Below are 20315 nucleotides of genomic sequence, written 5' to 3' on the forward strand. Positions count from 1 at the left end.
TAGTTCAGGGTTGTCTACTTGGCCTAGCAGAGGCTCTCACAGGGTGTCAGACCAAAATTGTTCCCATCACTTGCTCCTCTTTGAAAACATGGGGCTGTGGACTGAACCTGGGCTCTTCTGCATGCAAAGCATGTGCTTCACCACTGAGTTATGGTGCTTTCATGTGCTAGATTCTCCTTCATTCATGATCTGCCCTATGTTCTGTTTGTTGTGTTGTTATGTGCCTTCAAGTCGACTACGACATATGGCGACCCTATGAATCAGCGACCTCCAAGAGCATCTGTCATGAACCACCCTGTTCAGATCTTGTAAGTTCAGGTCTGTGGCTTCCTTTATGGAATCAATCCATCTCTTGTTTGGCCTTCCTCTTTTTCTACTTCCTTCTGTTTTCCCCAGCATTATTATCTTTTCTAATGAATCATGTCTTCTCATGATGTGTCCAAAGTATGATAACCTCAGTTTCATCATTTTAGCTTCTAGTGATAGTTCTGGTTTACTTTGTTCTAACACCCAATTATTTGTCTTTTTCACAGTCCATGGTATCCGCAAAGCTCTCCTCCAACACCACATTTCAAATGAGTTGATTTTTCTCTTATCCGCTTTTTTCACTGTCCAACTTTCACATCCATACATAGAGATCGGGAATACCATGGTCTGAATGATCCTGACTTTAGTGTTCAGTGATACATCTTTGCATTTGAGGACCTTTTCTAGTTCTCTCACAGCTGCCCTCCCCAGTCCTAGCCTTCTTCTGATTTCTTGACTATTGTCTCCATTTTGGTTAATGACTGTGCCAAGGTATTGATGACAAGTTCAGTGTCCTCATTGTCAACTGCATAGAATATCTCCAATTCCTCTTCTTCTGTGTTTGCCGTTGGAGCATAGACTTGGATGATGGTTATGTTGATAGGTTTCCCGTTTAATCTCATTGATATAACTCGTTCAGACCTTGTGCTGTAGCTCCTAATTGCTCTTGCTACATCACTTCTCACTATTAAAGCAACCCCATTTCTTCTTAATTTCTCACTTCCTGCATAAAATATTTTGTAGTTGCCTGATTGAAAATGTCCCATTCCTGTCCATTTGAGTTCACTCACACCAAGTGTTGTGATGTTCATGCGTTCCATTTCTTGCTTGACAATTTCTAACTTTCCTTGGTTCATGCTTCTCACATTCCATGTTCCAATTGTGTGCATCGTAAAACTCCGGACTCTCCTTTCACATCTGTGCGCATCAGCCTCTGGGCTTCCTTTCGGCTTTGACCCAGCTGTGTCATTAGTCACAGCGCTACTCGTACTTATTCTTTATTCTTCCCCAGTAGCTTGTTGAGTGCCTTCTGACCTGGGCGTCTCATCTTCCAGCACTATCTCGTGTTGCATTTTGGATACTCTGTTCATAGGGTTTTCGTGGTAAGAGATATTCAGAGGTGGTTTACCATTGCCTTCCTCTGAGTTTGGATGCATCTTAGTCTGGTGTTTCAGCTTTGACCATTCCGCCTTGGGTGCCCCTACTAGGAGTCTAGCCTCTTGGTCTAGACTCCTGATGGCATTGCTCTCAGCTTTTTCAACACTCAAATCCCCTCACCACGTTAAGGTGTGCATCCTAGAGGGGGATGTTCTAGGTAATGATCTAGAAATGTACTTGGATCTATTCAAACGCAGGCCTGATTGGGCTGTTTTGGAGAGGCTGTTGTCCCCTTAGGTTTTTTTAAATATATTTTGTGTACTTCTGCAAACCTCAGGATTTCCTCAAGTATTATTTATTTATTTATTATTATTATTATTATTGATTAAATTTCTATCCCGCCCTTCCTCCCTTACACTTGCTTCTCATTTTGGTGACAGTCCAATTGGCACTCATCACCTACTAATCATATGGAAATTATCTGTGCAAATGCTTGGCTTTTAGAATTGAAATTTGACGTTTGTATTTTAGAATATCTGTTTTTGACCCTGACCAAATGAAAGATTCTGGATTTTGACTTTTGATTCAGTTCAAGAGGTCTTCTGTATCTTTAAAAGTTGTGGAAGGAGGAGGGAGAATTCCACCTTGTGGTTTTTCCCATTACAGAGTTGCAAGAACACCTGCACTTGACCTTCTCTTCTCCTAAAGATACAGGATCAGTCTCAGGCCGTGGATCTGGCAACCCTACATGATGCAGTGTTCAACCATTAAGAACTGCAGTGCAGAATGTTTTGAATATATCTTAGTACAATGTCAGAACTTAAGAAGAATCCTGCTGGATCAGACCACCAGCCCCAATCACATCCAAAACATGGGGGGGAGGCAAAATGAGAGGGGTGGTTGTGTGGGGATGGTCCTGCAAACAGGGCCTGAGTGCAACAAGGTCTGTCCCCACTTGTGAGTCCAGCAACTATTATTCAGAGGAATACTGCCTCCAAGAATGAAGGTAGAACAATAGCCATCATGGCTACTGGCCATTAAAGCCTCCATAAATTTGTCTAAACACACAATTAAAAAATGCATTTGGACTGGTCACATCAATGTTTACAAAAACAGGAACCAACCTATCCGGATTGGAACTTTTCCCTCTATGCCATTTTCTCAATTAAAATGACTCCCCTGTCTGAAGCTATCATTTGTTGAGTTGCTATATAATATAAGCTTCTGCTTCCCAGAATAGCAGGTTTAATTTCATAGATAAGTCACAGAAGTGCCACAACAGCAATGCCTCTTATTTGAGGGTGCACTCTTCTTTCTTGTTTGGCTCCCTCCCCAGAGCTGGCAACATGGTTTCAGACATTTTAAGTCTTTTTTTTAATTGGGAATGCTTTTAAATTGCTATATTCCACAATAGATCTCCAGATGTTTTGATGACAATCCCTGTCCTTGTTTTCCCAAAGGAAGTCAGCACTGAGACAGCATACTAGGAAGGACAGAGTAGAGGACATGGTGTCACTTCCTCTTCCCTCTCCTGAGTAAAATCCTTCTGTGAAATACACATGCACAATCTATTCCTTTCTCTACTTGATTTCCATATTTCTGGTAGAAGGACCAACTTCATGCAGCTCTGTGTGTGGCAGCCCAGATGCTTAGTTTGCTGCTGTCCCCGCCTTCCATACTGTGGCATTGCAGAATCATTTATCGAAGACAGGATATGGCTGTGGTTTTTGTAATTTGGAAGTTCTGAAATGTCCTGCTTTGTGGTGAACCTTTAAGCATACATTTTCTTTTCATTTAGACTTTAATGATATATGTTTTAATTGTTACCACTCTTGTTTTCTGTTAGGAAACTGTCTTTGTGAAATGCAGCCGTCCTGGTCATGCTTTGATAAACAAGACGTTCCAGTATGAAAGGTGGGTGGTCTTGAGAACCATTGTGGCTTCAACTCTACACACACACACACACACACACACACACACATATATATATATATATAAACTGGATTTGTAATACGAGTTGGTAATGGGACTCCTACCATTCTGAACACATCTTTCATTTGCAACTTCCTTATGAATCTTCAAGACTTAAAACTAACTGTGAAACAAAATTTAATTCTGAGCTTTCTCTGAAGAGGAAGGAAATTATTTGAAACGTATTGGGCCTAACCAGTCTCTTGAGATTTGGAGAATTTAGACCATGTTCTTTAAACATGCACGCTAGAGTGTTACTTCCAGGTTTAATCTGGTACTGAGATGATGTTCCCCTTCACATATATTCTGCAGCGTGTGAGCTATTTCTCCATGGTGTTATTACTATTGCAGTTACATGGGAGACTGTGATAATCTGAGTGGGGCTCTAGGAAGAGGAGCAAAATACCAATAGATCTAGGTGTGAGGATAACAGATTGTCAAAGGCACAGACGTCTTAGTATCTTGCTTCAGTTAACAGCTTAGAAGTAGTTGTCCTTCTATTCTGTTTACTCAGTTCTTCTTTGCACTCCTTTACCAGTAAATAAATGACCTTACCTATTCTCTGTATCTTATTTTCTGGGAACAACTGGAAAACGTTATGGTGCCTAGAACCTGCTGCCTTGTATTCCTGTCAGGAGCAGGGCGTATCTGATCAGTTCATCCAAAGTAACCAGTTCCCTACCTTGTAATACAGAAGACTGTGTTGCCAGTTCAAAATGTGCTACCTTTACAAAACACTCCAGATGTCTGTTAGTGTATGTTTAGGACCCCCCTCCCCTCTAAAAAGAGGGGGGTTAAAGTGGTAAGTTCTTTCAAAAAACACTGCTCCTGGAAGAGTGTTTTTCAGTATTTCCACACAGCTTATTCTTATAAACAGTAGAGCATATGGTTCTTATGAACTTCAAATGTTTATTTTTTTAGCGTATTTTTAATGGATCTAATAAATGTCAAAGTACTTTATTCTATTTCAGGAAAAAAATCCTGTTTTTTGGTATTCTTTTTCAGATAGTGAACAGAAAAAATAAAAATGAGAATTCTAATGTTTAGGATTAAAGTAGCATTAAAAGCACGTGGCTAGAAGAAGGGGGTAGGCAAATGTCATTTTGCATGAACAGATCTCTTGGGATTGGTTTGTATTCATTATCTGGTGCAGGAAAGTAGATCTGAATGTTCAGTGGCACAAAATGAAGTTCGTTCTATTTACATCCTGTCTAAACACCAGCCAGAAAGTTCCTTAATATAGTAAGTCCCGTATCATCATGCAAGCATCACATCTTGGAAAAATATTGGGCACTGGTCTTTAAGAAAATAATTTTTTATCCTGTGAAAAATTTGAAATGATTTTGTGGGAAAACTTGTCCACATTAAATATTGCACCAACATTAGAATATTGACTGCTGCTATGTCCTATCAGAGTGAGTTTTAAGTGGTAATCACTTATTTGAACCTGTGACATTCTTGGCAGAGATCAGCTACAAATTATTCACCAGGTTTCTGGGCCATAATAAATGTTAGTCTTTAATGAGACTCTTTGTTGTTTGTGTTTTCTTTTGTTACTTTTTAGAACTGTGCTTTGACAATTTTCATCTGAAGGAAAGATGTATGATGCTCAAAAGCTTCTTTTTTCCCTCTCTCCTGGCACTTCTGCCAACACATTTGGTCCAATACAACATATCATAAACTCTTCTGCATCTCCAGAAATAGCTTGGATTTGACAAGGACCTCCAGGCTTGGCAGTGTCCAGAACACTTTAAATTCCTTGCATCTGGCTATTGGAATAGAATTGTGGCTTAACTCTCCTTCTGTTTAATTTCCTGATGTCTATACCAGCTTCAGAGTAGGCGTGAGCAGTTCCCCTCCTTAGATGTTAGTGCTTCTGAAAAAAATAAATACTGTTGCATTAGAGATTTCAGTGAGTAATGCCACTCTGGTTTTTGTTCTTCACTGTGAACATTTGTAGGGCATTTCTTCACTACGACTGATTTGTATTTTCCATCTACAGAGTTTACAGCGCTCTTGATTCTCAAGTGACAGTGTTTGCAGATGTATCGCCTTTGCTAACCTCTCTGTTGGATGGGTGAGTCGAAAAGTGAGGGCAAATACTTCTAATAAGGTAACAGCAGTCTCAAAGATAAACTATTTCTTTAAAGAGAGAGAGAGAAGAAATGCGTAAAACCTACTGCAAAGGTAAAACACCTGCCACAGAAGTAGGGTGTCATATCTTTTCTCTTGGAGATTGAAACTGCTATGAATGAAATACCATAGAAAGAAACAACACCACAGCAAATTTAGCATCCTATCTCTTTTTCATCCCTTTTTAAAAAAACACTGTGTCCCAGAAGGGAAGGGAAAAGGTGTTAACTATTATTTCCAAAATTTCTATGTCACAGCTCCCCACACAAATGACCAAGTTGTCTGCTAACTCCAGTGCAATTGTTGTGCATGCAGATTGGGGAAGCATCTTCAGCCAGCTATTCTGTTTAAAATAGCTGCCCTGAAACATGGATTTTTTTGTTTTGTTTTTACAGCCCTTCGGGAAATGTTCAGTTACTTGAAACAAAAGTACTTCATGCCTTTTCAGGACACACCATTTAAACAAAAGCAGATTATTGGTCTGGAAAAGATGAGCTCCTATACAAACCATGTTTTTGATCAACCTTCTGTCTGTAAAATGTGGAACAGACACAACATTTTGACTTTGAACTTGCTGCCCCTTCTGAAAGTTTGTAGCATGAGCCACTAAGGGATCTGTCATGTTACCTTATGAGAAAGCTGGTGAACCTTTATGAACTACAAATGCAGCCAAAAGGTGTACTTGAAGGTGGATGTCATATATTAAGACAGTCACCTAGAACTCACCTATTTGAAGTATGGTTGAACTGGATATCATGGATCTCTCTGCGACGTCCTTCCCTGGCACCACCTATGAAGCTCTTACTTGTGGCTACCAGCAGACAGGATCGTCAGGTTTATTCTTACCCTTTACAGCACTAGCACCGATCTCAAAAGATCCCACTGCTAGGCCTTACTACCCAACACTCTGTATCTCTTATAACCTTTAGACTGTGCCTTAGTCTCTGCCAGGCTATCTCGATACCTTGTGTCTATGGGTATAGGTAATTCCCAACCCCCCCTGCAGCCCCTTGACTCTGAAGCATACAGCCCTGGGTTTCTCTGTGGGACTGGATACACTTTCCTCCGATCCGCTGCTGCCACCATTCGATACAAACTGTTCAGCCTTGGTTACTTTGCTATTCCCCCTGGTAGGTGTATCCCAGCTGAAGGAATCAGGCTTTTATTTAACCAAGAAATATTTATTAAGAATTAGAAATAACAAGATTACTTAATTACTTTGTTACAAGCTTATGGTTTCATATATGTTCTGACATGTACTTTACGTCTCATTAATTGCCTCAGAACTCCGACTCACTCTCAACAACAACACCCACCTCCAAACACCACCAAAAACCTCTCTTTCACCTCTCTCAACCTCCAACATCCACCTCGATTCAACTGTCATTCTTCCATTTATACTCCCATATATTCAAACGCTCAGCCAATCATCCAGCATTCTACTGCTCATGTACTCCCCCTCCTCTTTCACTCCACTTGCCTCCAGCGCCACCAATTATGCCGCCCGACAAGATCAGCCACTCAGGACCTTCTCTCAGTCCCACCAACTAAAACAGCTAGGTTGGTGGGGACTAGAGAGAGGGCATTTTCAGTGGCAGCCCCCACTCTCTGGAACTCCCTTCCATACGATCTTTGGCATGCCCCTTCCCTGAACGTATTCAGCAAAGCCTTGAAGACCTGGCTCTTCAGACAGGCCTTTGGGACTTCCGGGGAGGGTTAATTTTTAGCACAAATTGCCTATTACTCTGAACTGTTACTATTTTACTGTTATATTGTATTTTATTTGTATTTTATTGTGATGCATTTTGCAATTGAATTGTACGTCGCCTAGAGTGGCCATAGGCCAGATAGGCGACACACAAATTAAATTATTATTATTAATTATTATTATAACCAGCACTTACCATATTTACAATATAAGCAGGAACATCACACTCTCCACATCTTAGATTAAGCAGCCATGATTCACAACCTGGTCCAAATAAACAGTGGAGCATATAAAGCACCTGCTGTGTTTTTTTTCCCCAAACAGTGCCTGGCCAGTGCTCCTTGATTTCAGAGAAGAGCTTGAATATGTGGGTTCTGCTTACTGAGCTCTCTGTGTTGGGTCTGCAATGCCTTGCACAGTTTCTTGTCCCTTTGCCATTACTGGATCATCCCGTGTCTCTGCTTTTGTTGCTTTTAAAAATCCCAATAGCCATTCATTCCTCTGCACCACATGCCGTTGTCCTCTTCATCTCTGTTTGAAGGGACTTCCTGGAGCACTGCCAGGAGGTATCTAAGAAGCCAGCCCTATTTAAATTCAATGTTTGACTGGGCTTTGCAATCTGAGTTGCAACAATGGAAAGGCAGAGGGGCTTATTGTGGGGCAGGGATGGGCAGTTGAATCTTGTGAGCTGTATCTGATCTTCAGTGCAAGTTTAACTGTGTAGTAAAGATTTTGCTAACAAGATCTGTTTCATTTGAAAGTAAAAAACTGATTTTAAAAGGTTATGCATAAGAACATAAGAAGAGCCTGCTGGATCAGGCCAGTGGCCCATCTAGTCCAGCATCCTGTTCTCACAGTGGCCAACCAGGTGCCTGGGGGAAGCCCGCAAGCAGGACCCGAGTGCAAGAACACTCTCCCCTCCTGAGGCTTCCGGCAACTGGTTTTCAGAAGCATGCTGCCTCTGACTAGGGTGGCAGAGCACAGCCATCACGACTAGTAGCCATTGAGAGCCCTGTCCTCCATGAATTTGTCTAATCTTCTTTTAAAGCCATCCAAGCTGGTGGCCATTACTGCATCTTGTGGGAGCAAATTCCATAGTTTAACTATGCGCTGAGTAAAGAAGTACTTCCTTTTGTCTGTCCTGAATCTTCCAACATTCAGCTTCTTTGAATGTCCACGACTTCTAGTATTATGAGAGAGGGAGAAGAACTTTTCTCTATCCACTTTCTCAATGCCATGCATAATTTTATACACTTCTATCATGTCTCCTCTGACCCGCCTTTTCTCTAAACTAAAAAGCCCCAAATGCTGCAACCTTTCCTCCTAAGGGAGTCGCTCCATCCCCTTGATCATTCTGGTTGCCCTCTTCTGAACCTTTTCCAACTCTAGAATATCCTTTTTGAGATGAGGCGACCAGAACTGTACACAGTATTCCAATTGCGGCCGCACCATAGATTTATACAACGGCATTATGATATCGGCTGTTTTATTTTCAATACCTTTCCTAATTATCGCTAGCATGGAATTTGCCTTTTTCACAGCTGCCGCACACTGGGTCGACATTTTCATTGTGCTGTCCACTACAACCCCGAGGTCTCTCTCCTGGTCGGTCACCGCCAGTTCAGACCCCATGAGCGTATATGTGAAATTCAGATTTTTTTGCTCCAATATGCATAATTTTACACTTGTTTATATTGAATTGCATTTGCCATTTTTCCACCCATTCACTCAGTTTGGAGAGGTCTTTTTGGAGCTCTTCGCAATCCCTTTTTGTTTTAACAACCCTGAACAATTTAGTGTTGTCAGCAAACTTGGCCACTTCACTGCTCACTCCTAATTCTAGGTCATTAATGAACAAGTTGAAAAGTACAGGTCCCAATACCGATCCTTGAGGGACTCCACTTTCTACAGCCCTCCATTGGGAGAACTATCCGTTTATTCCTACTCTCTGCTTTCTGCTTCTCAACCAGTTCCTTATCCACAAGAGGACCTCTCCTCTTATTCCATGACTGCTAAGCTTCCTCAGAAGTCTTTGGTGAGGTACCTTGTCAAAAGCTTTTTGAAAGTCTTAAGTACACTATGTCCATTGGATCACCTCTATCTATATGCTTGTTGACACTCTCAAAGAATTCTAATAGGTTACTGAGACAGGACTTTCCCTTGCAGAAGCCATGCTGGCTCTGCTTCAGCAAGGCTTGTTCTTCTATGTGCTTAGTTAATCTAGCTTTAATAATACTTTCTACCAGTTTTCCAGGGACAGAAGTTAAGCTAACTGGCCTGTAATTTCCAGGATCCCCTCTGGATCCCTTTTTGAATATTGGCGTTACATTTGCTACTTTCCAATCCTCAGGCACGGAGGAGGACCCGAGGGACAAGTTACATATTTTAGTTAGCAGATCAGCAATTTCACATCTGAGTTCTTTGAGAACTCTCAGGTGGATGCCATCCGGGCCCGGTGATTTGTCAGTTTTTATCTTGTCCATTAAGCCTAGAACTTCCTCTCCCGTTAGCACTATTTGTCTCAGTTCCTCAGAATCCCTTCCTGCAAATGTTAGTTCAGGTTCAGGGATCTGCCCTATATCTTCCACTGTGAAGACAGATGCAAAGAATTCATTTAGCTTCTCTGCAATCTCCTTATCGTTCTTTAGTACACCTTTGACTCCCTTATCATCTTTGACTCCCTTATCATCCAAGGGATGTGAGATTGAGCAGTTTAATGATACATCTCTCTCTCTCTCACTCACACACACACACACACACACACACATTCTAAATACACGAAATCCTGACTGCTAAGCACAATTGACTTCAAATGCACTGCTCCTAGGCTATTGTCTGAAGAATGGAATTCCTGAGAATGCAGAGATTGGCTGACCCTGTCCTTGGAACTCTCACTTCCCCAGCAGCACTGACAAACTTAAGCTGGCCCTAATCACAAGCTGCAGGCATCCTTACAGAGGATTCTGCAGAACTATGTATAAGCTTGTGCCTCCTAAATTGTACCCCACAACTTGCCTCCATCACAACTGTCAAAAGTAAAACATGGACTCCTATTAGAGAAGGAAAACCACTATACTGAAGAAATAGTCTGACTTTGTTTCTGCCCTCCATTCCTTCCTCTCCCCCCCCCCGCCCACAGCTCCTCCTTTCTGTTTACTCCTGAGAAGGCAATGAAGAGGGGATTTTTCCAATCCGTGCCAAGTGCTGGCGAACTCTGGAGCGCTTCTCTACATGGTAGAATTTCTAGGGTTGGGGGAAGGAGACAGATGGAATTGCAGTGTTCTGGAATTAGGGACTTCCATGGCATCATAGTGTATGTAGTTATTAGAAAATGAGAGAGTGAATTTTCTTCTCAATCACTTCCAGCTTTGATCAATGGTAGCTATTGGCTTTAAAAATCAATTGCCTTTCTGGTTTGCAGGTACAATGTGTGCATTATGGCTTATGGGCAGACTGGGAGCGGGAAAACATACACAATGTTGGGTCCGCAGCCTGATAGTAATTTCACTTTCCCCATGGACGATGAGCCAAACTTAGGAATTATTCCTAGAGCCACCAAAGAAGTGTTCAGGTATTGACGACAGCAAATTACAGTGTTTTATTGATTTATTGTATTTGTTTAGACTGTTTATTATTTGCCTCTCAGTACAAAGTGTCTCGATGTGGAGTACAGCAGTTGCAGCCAAAGAGACAAGAAACAGAAAAAAGTTAACAGTACTTTTAATAAAATGAAGGCAACTTGATGGGTAGAGCCTTATTGGAGGCTGGTGGGAGCAGAGGCAGAGCTGACAGAAGGGGCTGCCACATCCAGCTGCCATTCAGGAGCCTCTGGGAGGGGAGGACACTGGATGCACCAGCACCACCTTTTCTCTCAGCATATCAGCTGCTGGGATGGAGGGAGCCAAATAGCCCCTCCCCCAACACATCCCCAGAATGCCCCTTTTGGGGCTTTCCACTGGCTTTTACTGGCTCCCCTTATGCTGGGCTGGGCTTTTCTGGAGGATCTCTGGCTGAGCTGGCCAGATCCTGGCTCAGCTGTAGCTAAGCTCGGAAGAGGGACTTATGCCAGCTGAGCCAGGACCCAACTGGCTCAGCCAGAGATCTGCAATATCCAACTCCCCTCAACCTGGTGTAAATAGCAGTTGGATTGCACCCTAAAAACCTATCTAAAAAGAAATGTTTTTAAAATTGGTCTAAAAGGGGAAAGCTCCCAAATCTGGTCCATCTCAGTGGCAGCGTGTTCCACTAAGGCATTTGTGGAGAATTCCTTCAGGGGCATTTGTGGAGAATTCTTGCTCTCTTGTGGTTACCAACATGTGACTGATGGTTCCATCAACAATCTTTCAGTGCTGGGTCTCAGCACTCTTAGAAATGGAAGAATCAAATGGGTAGTACATCATTTCTCACAATTGTGAGAGCCCATTTAGAAAATACCAAAGCATAGATAAATTAGTTGAGAGCAAATTGTTTCTATTTTCAGTGTACAGAATTAACTATTCTTATTTCACAGTATTTCTGCACAAGCCTCTCTGTTGCAATGTCTGATATTTTCCCTCCTTCCTCATTGTTCTTTGTGGTTCTCAATCGGTGCTTTGTACATTTACTGTACATATGTTCTTCCTTCTCTTACAATTATGAAGCTGTTCTTTGAATTTTGTGGGCAGGCTTTTTTTTTAAATAAAAGAGCCAGATGTGATTGTGCACACAGGCAGCTGTGTGCCCCTTCAGATATAGCCAGGAGCATACAGGATTAGCGGTAATTAAAATGGAAATGAGTTTATGTCAGTGAAGATTAGTGAATAACTGCATTTATGCATAAATAGGCTGAAATATATATTGAAAAGATAATAAATTGGATCCAGAGATTTGCCAACAGAAGAAATTATGGTAGTTGCATTATAATGCAAACTATTGAACAAAAGCTAGTAGAAGACTTCACACAACACAGACTTAGCTCAAGCATACATCTTGAGATGTTATGCAAGACCTTGTACAAGAGATTGCAAAATATCTGGTGGAACATTGTGCAAAACGTTGTGCTAGTTCACATCTTGAGAGGTGGCTCATTGCCTTGTGCTAGCAGACCATATGTAAAAGATTTCACAATACAATGTGTAACAGAAGCATACTGCTGGATTCCAGTTCTGTTTTCTCACACTACATTGGGAAAACCCTGTCTGCTCAAGGAAATGGCCTCCCACTTACTGAAGAGCACGTTTGGATCCTACCCAATATGTTCTGGTCAAAGTGAAAGTTATTGTCTCTGGTACAAAAAAAATCAGATTAACTGGACAGATTACTGTACTTAGGTGCAAACTGCGTGGGCTATTGGCACTATATACTATCATTCAGAAATTGGCTGGTATAAACAAAACCTCATACTGTATATCCACACAAGAATCCTAAGAATTGACTAATATTGATAACAAATTCATCATGAAACTTCTCTACTGATTGTCCCATATCTGAAGCAGGGACAGGGATGCAAAGAACTCTAAGCCACCATACATGCTGTTCCCCACTTTGGTAGCTCCATGAACAAACTAGTCAGGTCTACAATACTGAGTGATTTCTATATAAATGTAGTGGTCATCTGAATTTTTACATGGCACCTAGTAACATGGAGTTGTAGCCAACTAAGTTTTACTCAGAGTACACCCTTTGAAAGTAGGGTGGATGTGATTGACTTACTTGGGTCCATTAATTTTAAAGGGTGTATTCTGAATATGACCAATGTTGGATACAACCCATGATATGCTACAGTTTCAATCCCTTGCACATGTGCCTGTCTTGCATCCAGGAATGGATCTTCTGTGCACTATGCAGTGCAATTATGCTTGCCATCCCTTTAGTAGCCTGATGATGACTCAACACCACCTTTGGAAATTGTTGTGCTGCATTTTTCAGTGTTAAAAATGGAAACATCTTGTGCTCCTGCTTTCTAACTTCATCAACAAATCTGTTTTCCTTTTCAAGTTCTACATTTCACATGGATAATTGATTTGGAATGGAGAACTTATTCATGATGTTTTCTGGCAACCCATGCAACTGAAGTGTATAGTCAACAGATTTGCCTCAATGTATCAGAGCCATAGCAGTAAGGACTGGGTTGGATTTTCCAAGAGCCCAGGTTTTTCAGAAAAGTAGTGAATGTTCAGGATTATGGTCTCTGGGGTATTTAGATAAGCACTTCAATCAAGCTGTTAATAGTCCTCTGGATCACAAGCATAGTTTATAGAGGGTTTTGTTTCAGCCTCTAAAGCTCTCCCCACCCTTTTCTCTTCTTTCAGACTCCTTTCAGAAAAGCCACTAGGAAGCCATTGGGTTGAGGTTTCTGTTGTAGAAGTATATAATAATGAAGTTTTAGATCTTCTCGCCAAAGACAACTGTGGAAGAATGAGTGGTGTCAAAAGGGACATAATCACAAATAAGGAAGGCAAGAGCAATATCCCACTTCTTACCTATGAGTAAGTACTCTTGTGTGTCTGTAACCAAGTTTTTGGCATGAGATGAGATGCAGCCTGGGTCGATGGCAAAGAATGCTAACCTTGTTAATATCAACTTGCTTTTCATACTCATTTGTAACTCGTTAACATCACTGCATTGTGACTTTTTTTGCCAGTTATTTTGCGTGTTAAAACATTTCTTTCTGAATGTTGCCCCACCTGGTGATCTCTTGCCAGCTAACATTTTTCACGACGTGGTGTGTCTCAATTGTATTTGCTTTCTCTGTATGGGGAAACATATTGTAATTTTGGCTACACTTTGAAATTCATTATAGTAGAAAGTAGGAAAGGGTTTCAGGTTTTTAGTTTTTCATTTGAAAACCATTTCTTATGCTAAAATTCCACAGAAAACCATAACTGTTTCTATTCCCAGTGGAAATGAGTTCTCTCTCTCCTTAAACTCCTGTAGTCACAATATACAACCCAAGCATTTCTTTTGCTGTTTTTTGGTGGGGGGTGGGAAGTCAGACACAACAGGCCTTTTATTTCTTTCATAAACTATAATATACTACGCCCACAAAGGAGATAATTTAAGACAGTATTTTTATCTGTGGGTTTCACTAACATAAGCGAACCACTTGAGCTTCATCCACGTGGTTCTCTATTACTGCCAAAAATCCTTGATTAAAAATATACCAAATGTGCTGGAGGGTTGAGCAGACATAATTCTCTCTGGCTTGCTTTATATTTTGTATAAATTGATCACCCCACAGAAAATTGGGGACACAGGGAAATTGTAAAATGACTCTTTCCACAATCAGGTATTTGAATGTTTCTGAAGTCTAATATTCTAGATGCAATGGATTTTTTTTTCATAATGTTTACAGCTAAGCACAAAAAGTTTAGGATTCAGTGTAATAAAAACCAATTTAAAACAATAAATACATGATTCATTTGGGGAGGGGAAGGGGAAATCAGGTTTTGAGCCTTTTAAAAAATATATAGGCAAAGGGTCATGCGTATCTCAGCTTAATAAGCCAAAATGTGATCAACTGAACCAATTCACTCTTTCAGCTACAATAAAAATAAATGTAGGAGTTATCTGTTGGCAAAGCAAGCCAAGAAATAAAAAATGTAGGCTCTACAAATTATGGCTTGCTTTGCCAACAGATTTTTTTATTGAAGCTGAAAGAGTGAATTGGTTCAGCTGATCACATTTTGGCTTATTAAGGTGAGATATGCATGACCTTTTCCCTATATATAGATCCCCTTCATTCCAGTTACGATTAAACCAGGAACCCTCTAATCAACCAAAGTATGGTTACCACCTCTGGAACAAGCCAAGACATTAAACCAACTTCGAACTGTGGTGTAATGTCCTTAATTGTTCTGAAGATGGTAACCATAGTTTCCCAGTTCAGATGAAACTGGAAACTATGGTTGGTTTTATTAGAGGCTTTATGGTTTAGTCATCATTCCTGGCAAAGGGAAGAGTCAAAAAGCTGCTCATGCATATCTCAGCTAAATGCATATCTCAGCTAAATAAGCATAGATATGATCATCCAAACATGGCCAGTGTGTAAGCAGCAACCACAGAATACACTAGAGGTGTGGAAGAATCTATACAGTACAGTAACTTAGTTACTGTACAGTACAGGGTCAAAGCCGAAAGGAAGCCCAGAGGCTGATGTGCACAGATGCGAAAGGAGAGTCCGGAGTTGTACGACGCACACAATAGGAACATGAAATGTGAGAAGCATGAACCAGGGAAAGTTAGAAATTGTCAAGCAAGAAATGGAGTGCATCAACATTACAATACTTGGTGTGAGTGAATTAAAATGGACTGGAATGGGACATTTTCAATCAGGCAACTACAAAATATTTTATTCAGGAAATGGGAAATCAAGAAGAAACGGGGTTGCTTTAATAGTGAGAAGTGATGTAGCAAAAGCAATTAGGAGCTACAACGCAAGGTCTGAGCGAGTGATATCAATGAGATTAAACAGGAAACCTATTAACATAACCATCATCCAAGTCTACGCTCCAACGTCAAACGCAGAAGAAGAGGCAGAAGTACAGGAAGAAATTGATCACACACCAAAACAAGATATGATGATAATGATGGGGGACTGGAATGCAAAAGTAGGGAACAGAGAAGAACTAGGAATTGTGGGGAAATGGGGCTTAGGAGACAGAAATGAAGCAGGAGAAAGACTTATTGAATTCTGTGAAGCCAATAATTTGTTTCTTGCCAACACATTTTTTGAGCAACCAAAAAGATGACTGTGCATGCGGACATCATCAGATGGTCAATATAGGAATCAAATTGATTATATAATTGGAAACAGAAGATGAAGAAGTTCCATACTTTCTGCAAAAACAAGACCAGAAGCAGACTGCAGTACAGATCATGAACTGATCGTATCGAAAATCAGAGGAAAGCTAAAGAAGAAGAACAAAGCACTGATAATGCCAAAATACAATTTAAATAACATCCCAGAAGAACATAAAGATAAAATAAGGAACAGGTTTGAGGCTTTAAACTTAGTTGACAGAGAACCAGAAGAACTATGGGGTGAAGTCAGGGACATTATCAGGGAAGAATGCAAAAAGACAATACCTGTTGTTAAAAAGAGAGAAAGACCTCAATGGATGACTGAAGAAACTCTTAAAATGGTTAAAGAGAGAAGGAAAGCAAAAGCAAGAGGAGATAGAAACACGGTCAGAACCCTAAATGCAACTATACAACGACTAGTAGGTAGGAACAAAGAAAACTATTACAACAGTTATTGTATAGAAATAGAAAAGGACAACAAAATGGGAACAAGAGCCCTATTCCAAAAGATTAGAGAAATGAAAGGGAAATTTAAACCACGAGTAGGGATGTTGAATAATCCACAGGGGAACACACTGAATGACCGAGATGAAATAAAAGGAAGATGGAAGCAATACACTGAAGAACTCTATAAAAGAGATGACAGGATGACAGATTCATTCACGGAGGAACCATATGATGAAGAACCAGAAATTTTAGAATGTGAGGTGAAAGCTGCTCTTAAAAGTCTTGGAAGAAACAAATCACCAGGAACAGATGGCATACCGATAGAGTTGCTACAAGCTACTGAGACTGAATTTGTCCAAATTTTGACAAAAATCTGTCAAGAAATATGGAAAACTAAACAATGGCCCACAGACTGGAAGCGTTCAGTATATATCCCACTTCCAAAGAAAGGGGATCCCACAGAATGCAGTAATTACCGAACTAGTGCCTTAATATCCCATGCAAGTAAAGTAATGCTCAAGATTCTACAACAAAGGCTCTTACCATATATGGAGCAAGAAATGCCAGATGTCCAAGCTGGATTTAGAAAGGGAAGAGGTACCTGTGATGTTCCTGTATTAGTGTAAATAGGGTAAGTGCTGTTTGTATAGGAGATACATGGTAAGTAGAATGAAAGAGGAAGGGGGAGTGAATGGGCAGTAGAATGCTGGATGATTGGCTGAATGTTTAAAATGGCTGACAGTATAAAAGGAAGAATGACAGGTAAATCTGTGTGGACGCTGGTGGACTTGAGAGGGTTGTTTTGGTGGGTTTTGAGAGGAGATTGTGTGGAGAGTTGGTGGACGTTGGTGGACTTGAGAGGGTTGTTTTGGTGGGTTTTGGGAGGAGATTGTGTGGAGAGTTGGTGGATGTGAGGAGAGGGTGGAGTTCGGATTAATACTAAGACCAGTACCTCAGGAATAGATGAAACCATATGCTTAAGTGCCTTTTATAGAAATCTTGTTATCTTTGTTATATTTAATAAATACTTTTGGTTTACCAAAGGCCTGATCCTTGGCTGGGGTTTCACAGACCAGAAGGGAGGGTAAGGTAAATACCAAGGCTGAAGGATAGCAAATGGTGGCAGCGGGGAAGGGAAGAATAACACCACAAGCAGTCTGAGTAAATCAAAGGGATTGGGACAGCTTAAGCACGCAGTCACAGAGGTAACCTAATTGAGGGAGACTCAGGCCGAGTCTCTGGGACTACTGGTTATAGGACGTGACTGGTGGTGCTGCCTAGCAGGGGGATCTGTTGAGATCTGTGCTAGAGCGGGGAGAGAAACCATAAAAAAGGACAGTCCAGACTGGTGGAGTCCCTGGTGGTGCCTAGAGACAGGCAGTAACCACGAGCAGGTAGGAACCTGACAGGGAGAGCCAGGGAAGGGCATCACAGATGGTGGCAGTAGTGGTGGGATACGAACCAAAGAGAGTCCCAAAGACACGTGGTGACAAAGGATACTACGTCACAGGTGTTGGCTGTAGCGGTGGTACGAATACTAGAGAATCCCTAACAGTGGTGTGGCAAACAGAAATAACAAAACAAGATTACTTGTGAGAGTGAGTGGCAAAGAGTGTGTGGCAAAGAGTGAGTGAACTCAAACACCATGGCTGAATACATAAAAATGAAAAGAGAGGAGCTGGTGGAGAAGTGCATAACATTCAATTTACCTCACGAGGGTAAAGGGGTAGATGAATTGAGGGTAGCACTTATAGGATTTGCAACTGCCCAGCAAAAACAACCTGTCAGGGAAGAGACCCCAGAAGGATATTTAAGCAATCCCGCTTATATAGAGTACTTTAGAGAGAAGTTAAGATGGGAGGCTGAGGAAAAAGACAAGCAGAGGGAGTTGGAAACTGAGAGATTGAGGATGGAAGCTGATGGGAAAAATAAACAGCGAGAGTTAGAAACTGAGAAGTTGAAGATGGAAACAGAGAGATTGAGGATGGAAACTGAGAGAATGAGAGTGGATGCGGAATTACAGGCAGAAAAATTAAAATTGGATAGAGAGAAATTTCACTCTGAGGAGACAAGGAAAGACAGAGATGGAGCAAAAATAAAAATTACTCCAAAGGACTTTGCTGTCTATGAGCCTGGTCAAGATCCTCAAATTTATCTCACAACCTTTGAAAAGGCAGCTCAGTTGTGGGGGCTACCTGAAGATAAATACATGCAGTATTTATCAAACCTGATCAAAGGGGAATTGGCAGAGGTATACCAATATTTCCCCTCAGACAAGCCCGTCACCTATGCTGAGTTTAAAGAGGCAGTCTACAAAAGATTCAGACTGGGACCTGACTATTTTAGAAAGTTATTCCAAAACTGTCAGATCCAAGCAGGGAGGTCTTTTGTTGAACTGGGAGCAAAGCTGATGGATATATTTGGGAAGTGGATGAGTAGTGCCAAAGCTCAGTCAGTGGAAGAGGTGAAAAGCCTCATGATACTGGATCAATTATACCATCAGTTACCACCAGAAATAAGGCTCCTGGTCAAAGACCGTTCCCCTACATCGGTGCAGGAGGCCGCAGAGATGGCGGATCACTTTGCCTCCAACAGAACTGGCTGGGTGAGGAAAACATCAAGAGAGTTTAAACCCAGACCATATAATGGTGGCAGAAAGGATGTGGTGCCACAGCGAGTGAGTCCTCCAGTAAAATCTGAAGGGCACAGGACACCCCAGAGTGGATCTGTGTACCCTAAAAGTGAGGAGAAATTATGCTACAAATGTGGTAGACCGGGGCAACTACGTTTTCAATGTGAGGTTGCCAACCCCATTAGTAATCCTGCTCAGGCAAGGGCAGTAAAAATAGAACCAAAAGATTTAACCACAAAAAAGGTTCAGTTCTGCCAGATAAACTGGACAGAAGTAACAGACCTTGATTCAAGTCTGAGAGAGGAAGTGAGTGTACAAGGGGCAAATTATTGGGCATTGCTTGACACTGGTGCCGCTCAGACGTTACTGAGGCCAGATTTAATAAAATCTGAAGAAATATTACCTCAGGAAACGGTGAATATCCTTTTTTTTTACAATAATTTTTATTCAAATTTTCATAAAACAAACAAAACAAAATCATAAAACATTCAAAGACAAAAAACAAAACAAAACAAAAATGATTAAACAAAAAAATAAAATGTTGACTTCCCATTTGTCGCAGATCAGTTATAGGTCTACAATATATAACAATCCTGTCTCTTAAATTATATTATAAAATCACTTTCCTCCAGTAGTTATCTTAATTAATCATCAAATCTCATAAACATTACTTTATTCTTTCCACAAAAAGTCAAAGAGAGGTTTCAATTCTTTAAGAAATATATCTATCAATTTTTCTCCAAATAAACATGTCGATTAATCCATCTCGTTAATAATTATAATAATCTTATTGTCATAACCATAGTCCAAATAAACATATCGATTAATCCATCTCATCAAAATCTGTTAGGTCCAATAATTTCAATAGCCATTATTCCATTATCCACATTAATTCCATCTTCAATAGTCCTGTTAAGTCCAGTAATTTCAGTGTCCAATCTTCCATTATCAGTATTCCATAATAATCTTGTTGTCATAGCCATAGTCATATAATAAGAGTCTGATGGGAATTTCCTCTATCCCAAATATTTTCTTGCCATCGATTCTGAATAAGTTGCTGAAATATTGTTGTAAAGTCATATCTCTGTTCTTCTTTTTTACAAAATGCACTGGCTCATCTCTTGAGAGTTTTTCCATTGTCACATGGATGCAGTTAATTCCATAGATTTCCTCTATATCAAGCTCCATCACGTCATTCCAGTCCAGAAAATTATCCAAGCCATTGATAACTTTATCTCT

The 20315-nt window shown here is 40.7% G+C and overlaps 1 protein-coding gene across 3 annotated transcripts in view; it reads left to right on the forward strand.

Annotated features, from left to right (window-relative positions):
* Nucleotides 1–20315, forward strand: part of KIF25 (kinesin family member 25) — an 81147-nt gene that overhangs the window by 42623 nt on the left and 18209 nt on the right. For all 3 annotated transcript variants that reach the window (XM_061624399.1, XM_061624401.1, XM_061624400.1), the window contains exons 8-11: nt 3251–3318; nt 5378–5452; nt 10638–10787; nt 13507–13683. In XM_061624399.1, the coding sequence (XP_061480383.1) occupies nt 3251–3318; nt 5378–5452; nt 10638–10787; nt 13507–13683 (470 nt within the window). The remainder of the gene's footprint in view (nt 1–3250; nt 3319–5377; nt 5453–10637; nt 10788–13506; nt 13684–20315) is intronic.

Source organism: Rhineura floridana, chromosome 4, assembly GCF_030035675.1.
Source record: "Rhineura floridana isolate rRhiFlo1 chromosome 4, rRhiFlo1.hap2, whole genome shotgun sequence".
NCBI classification, from domain to species: domain Eukaryota; kingdom Metazoa; phylum Chordata; class Lepidosauria; order Squamata; family Rhineuridae; genus Rhineura; species Rhineura floridana.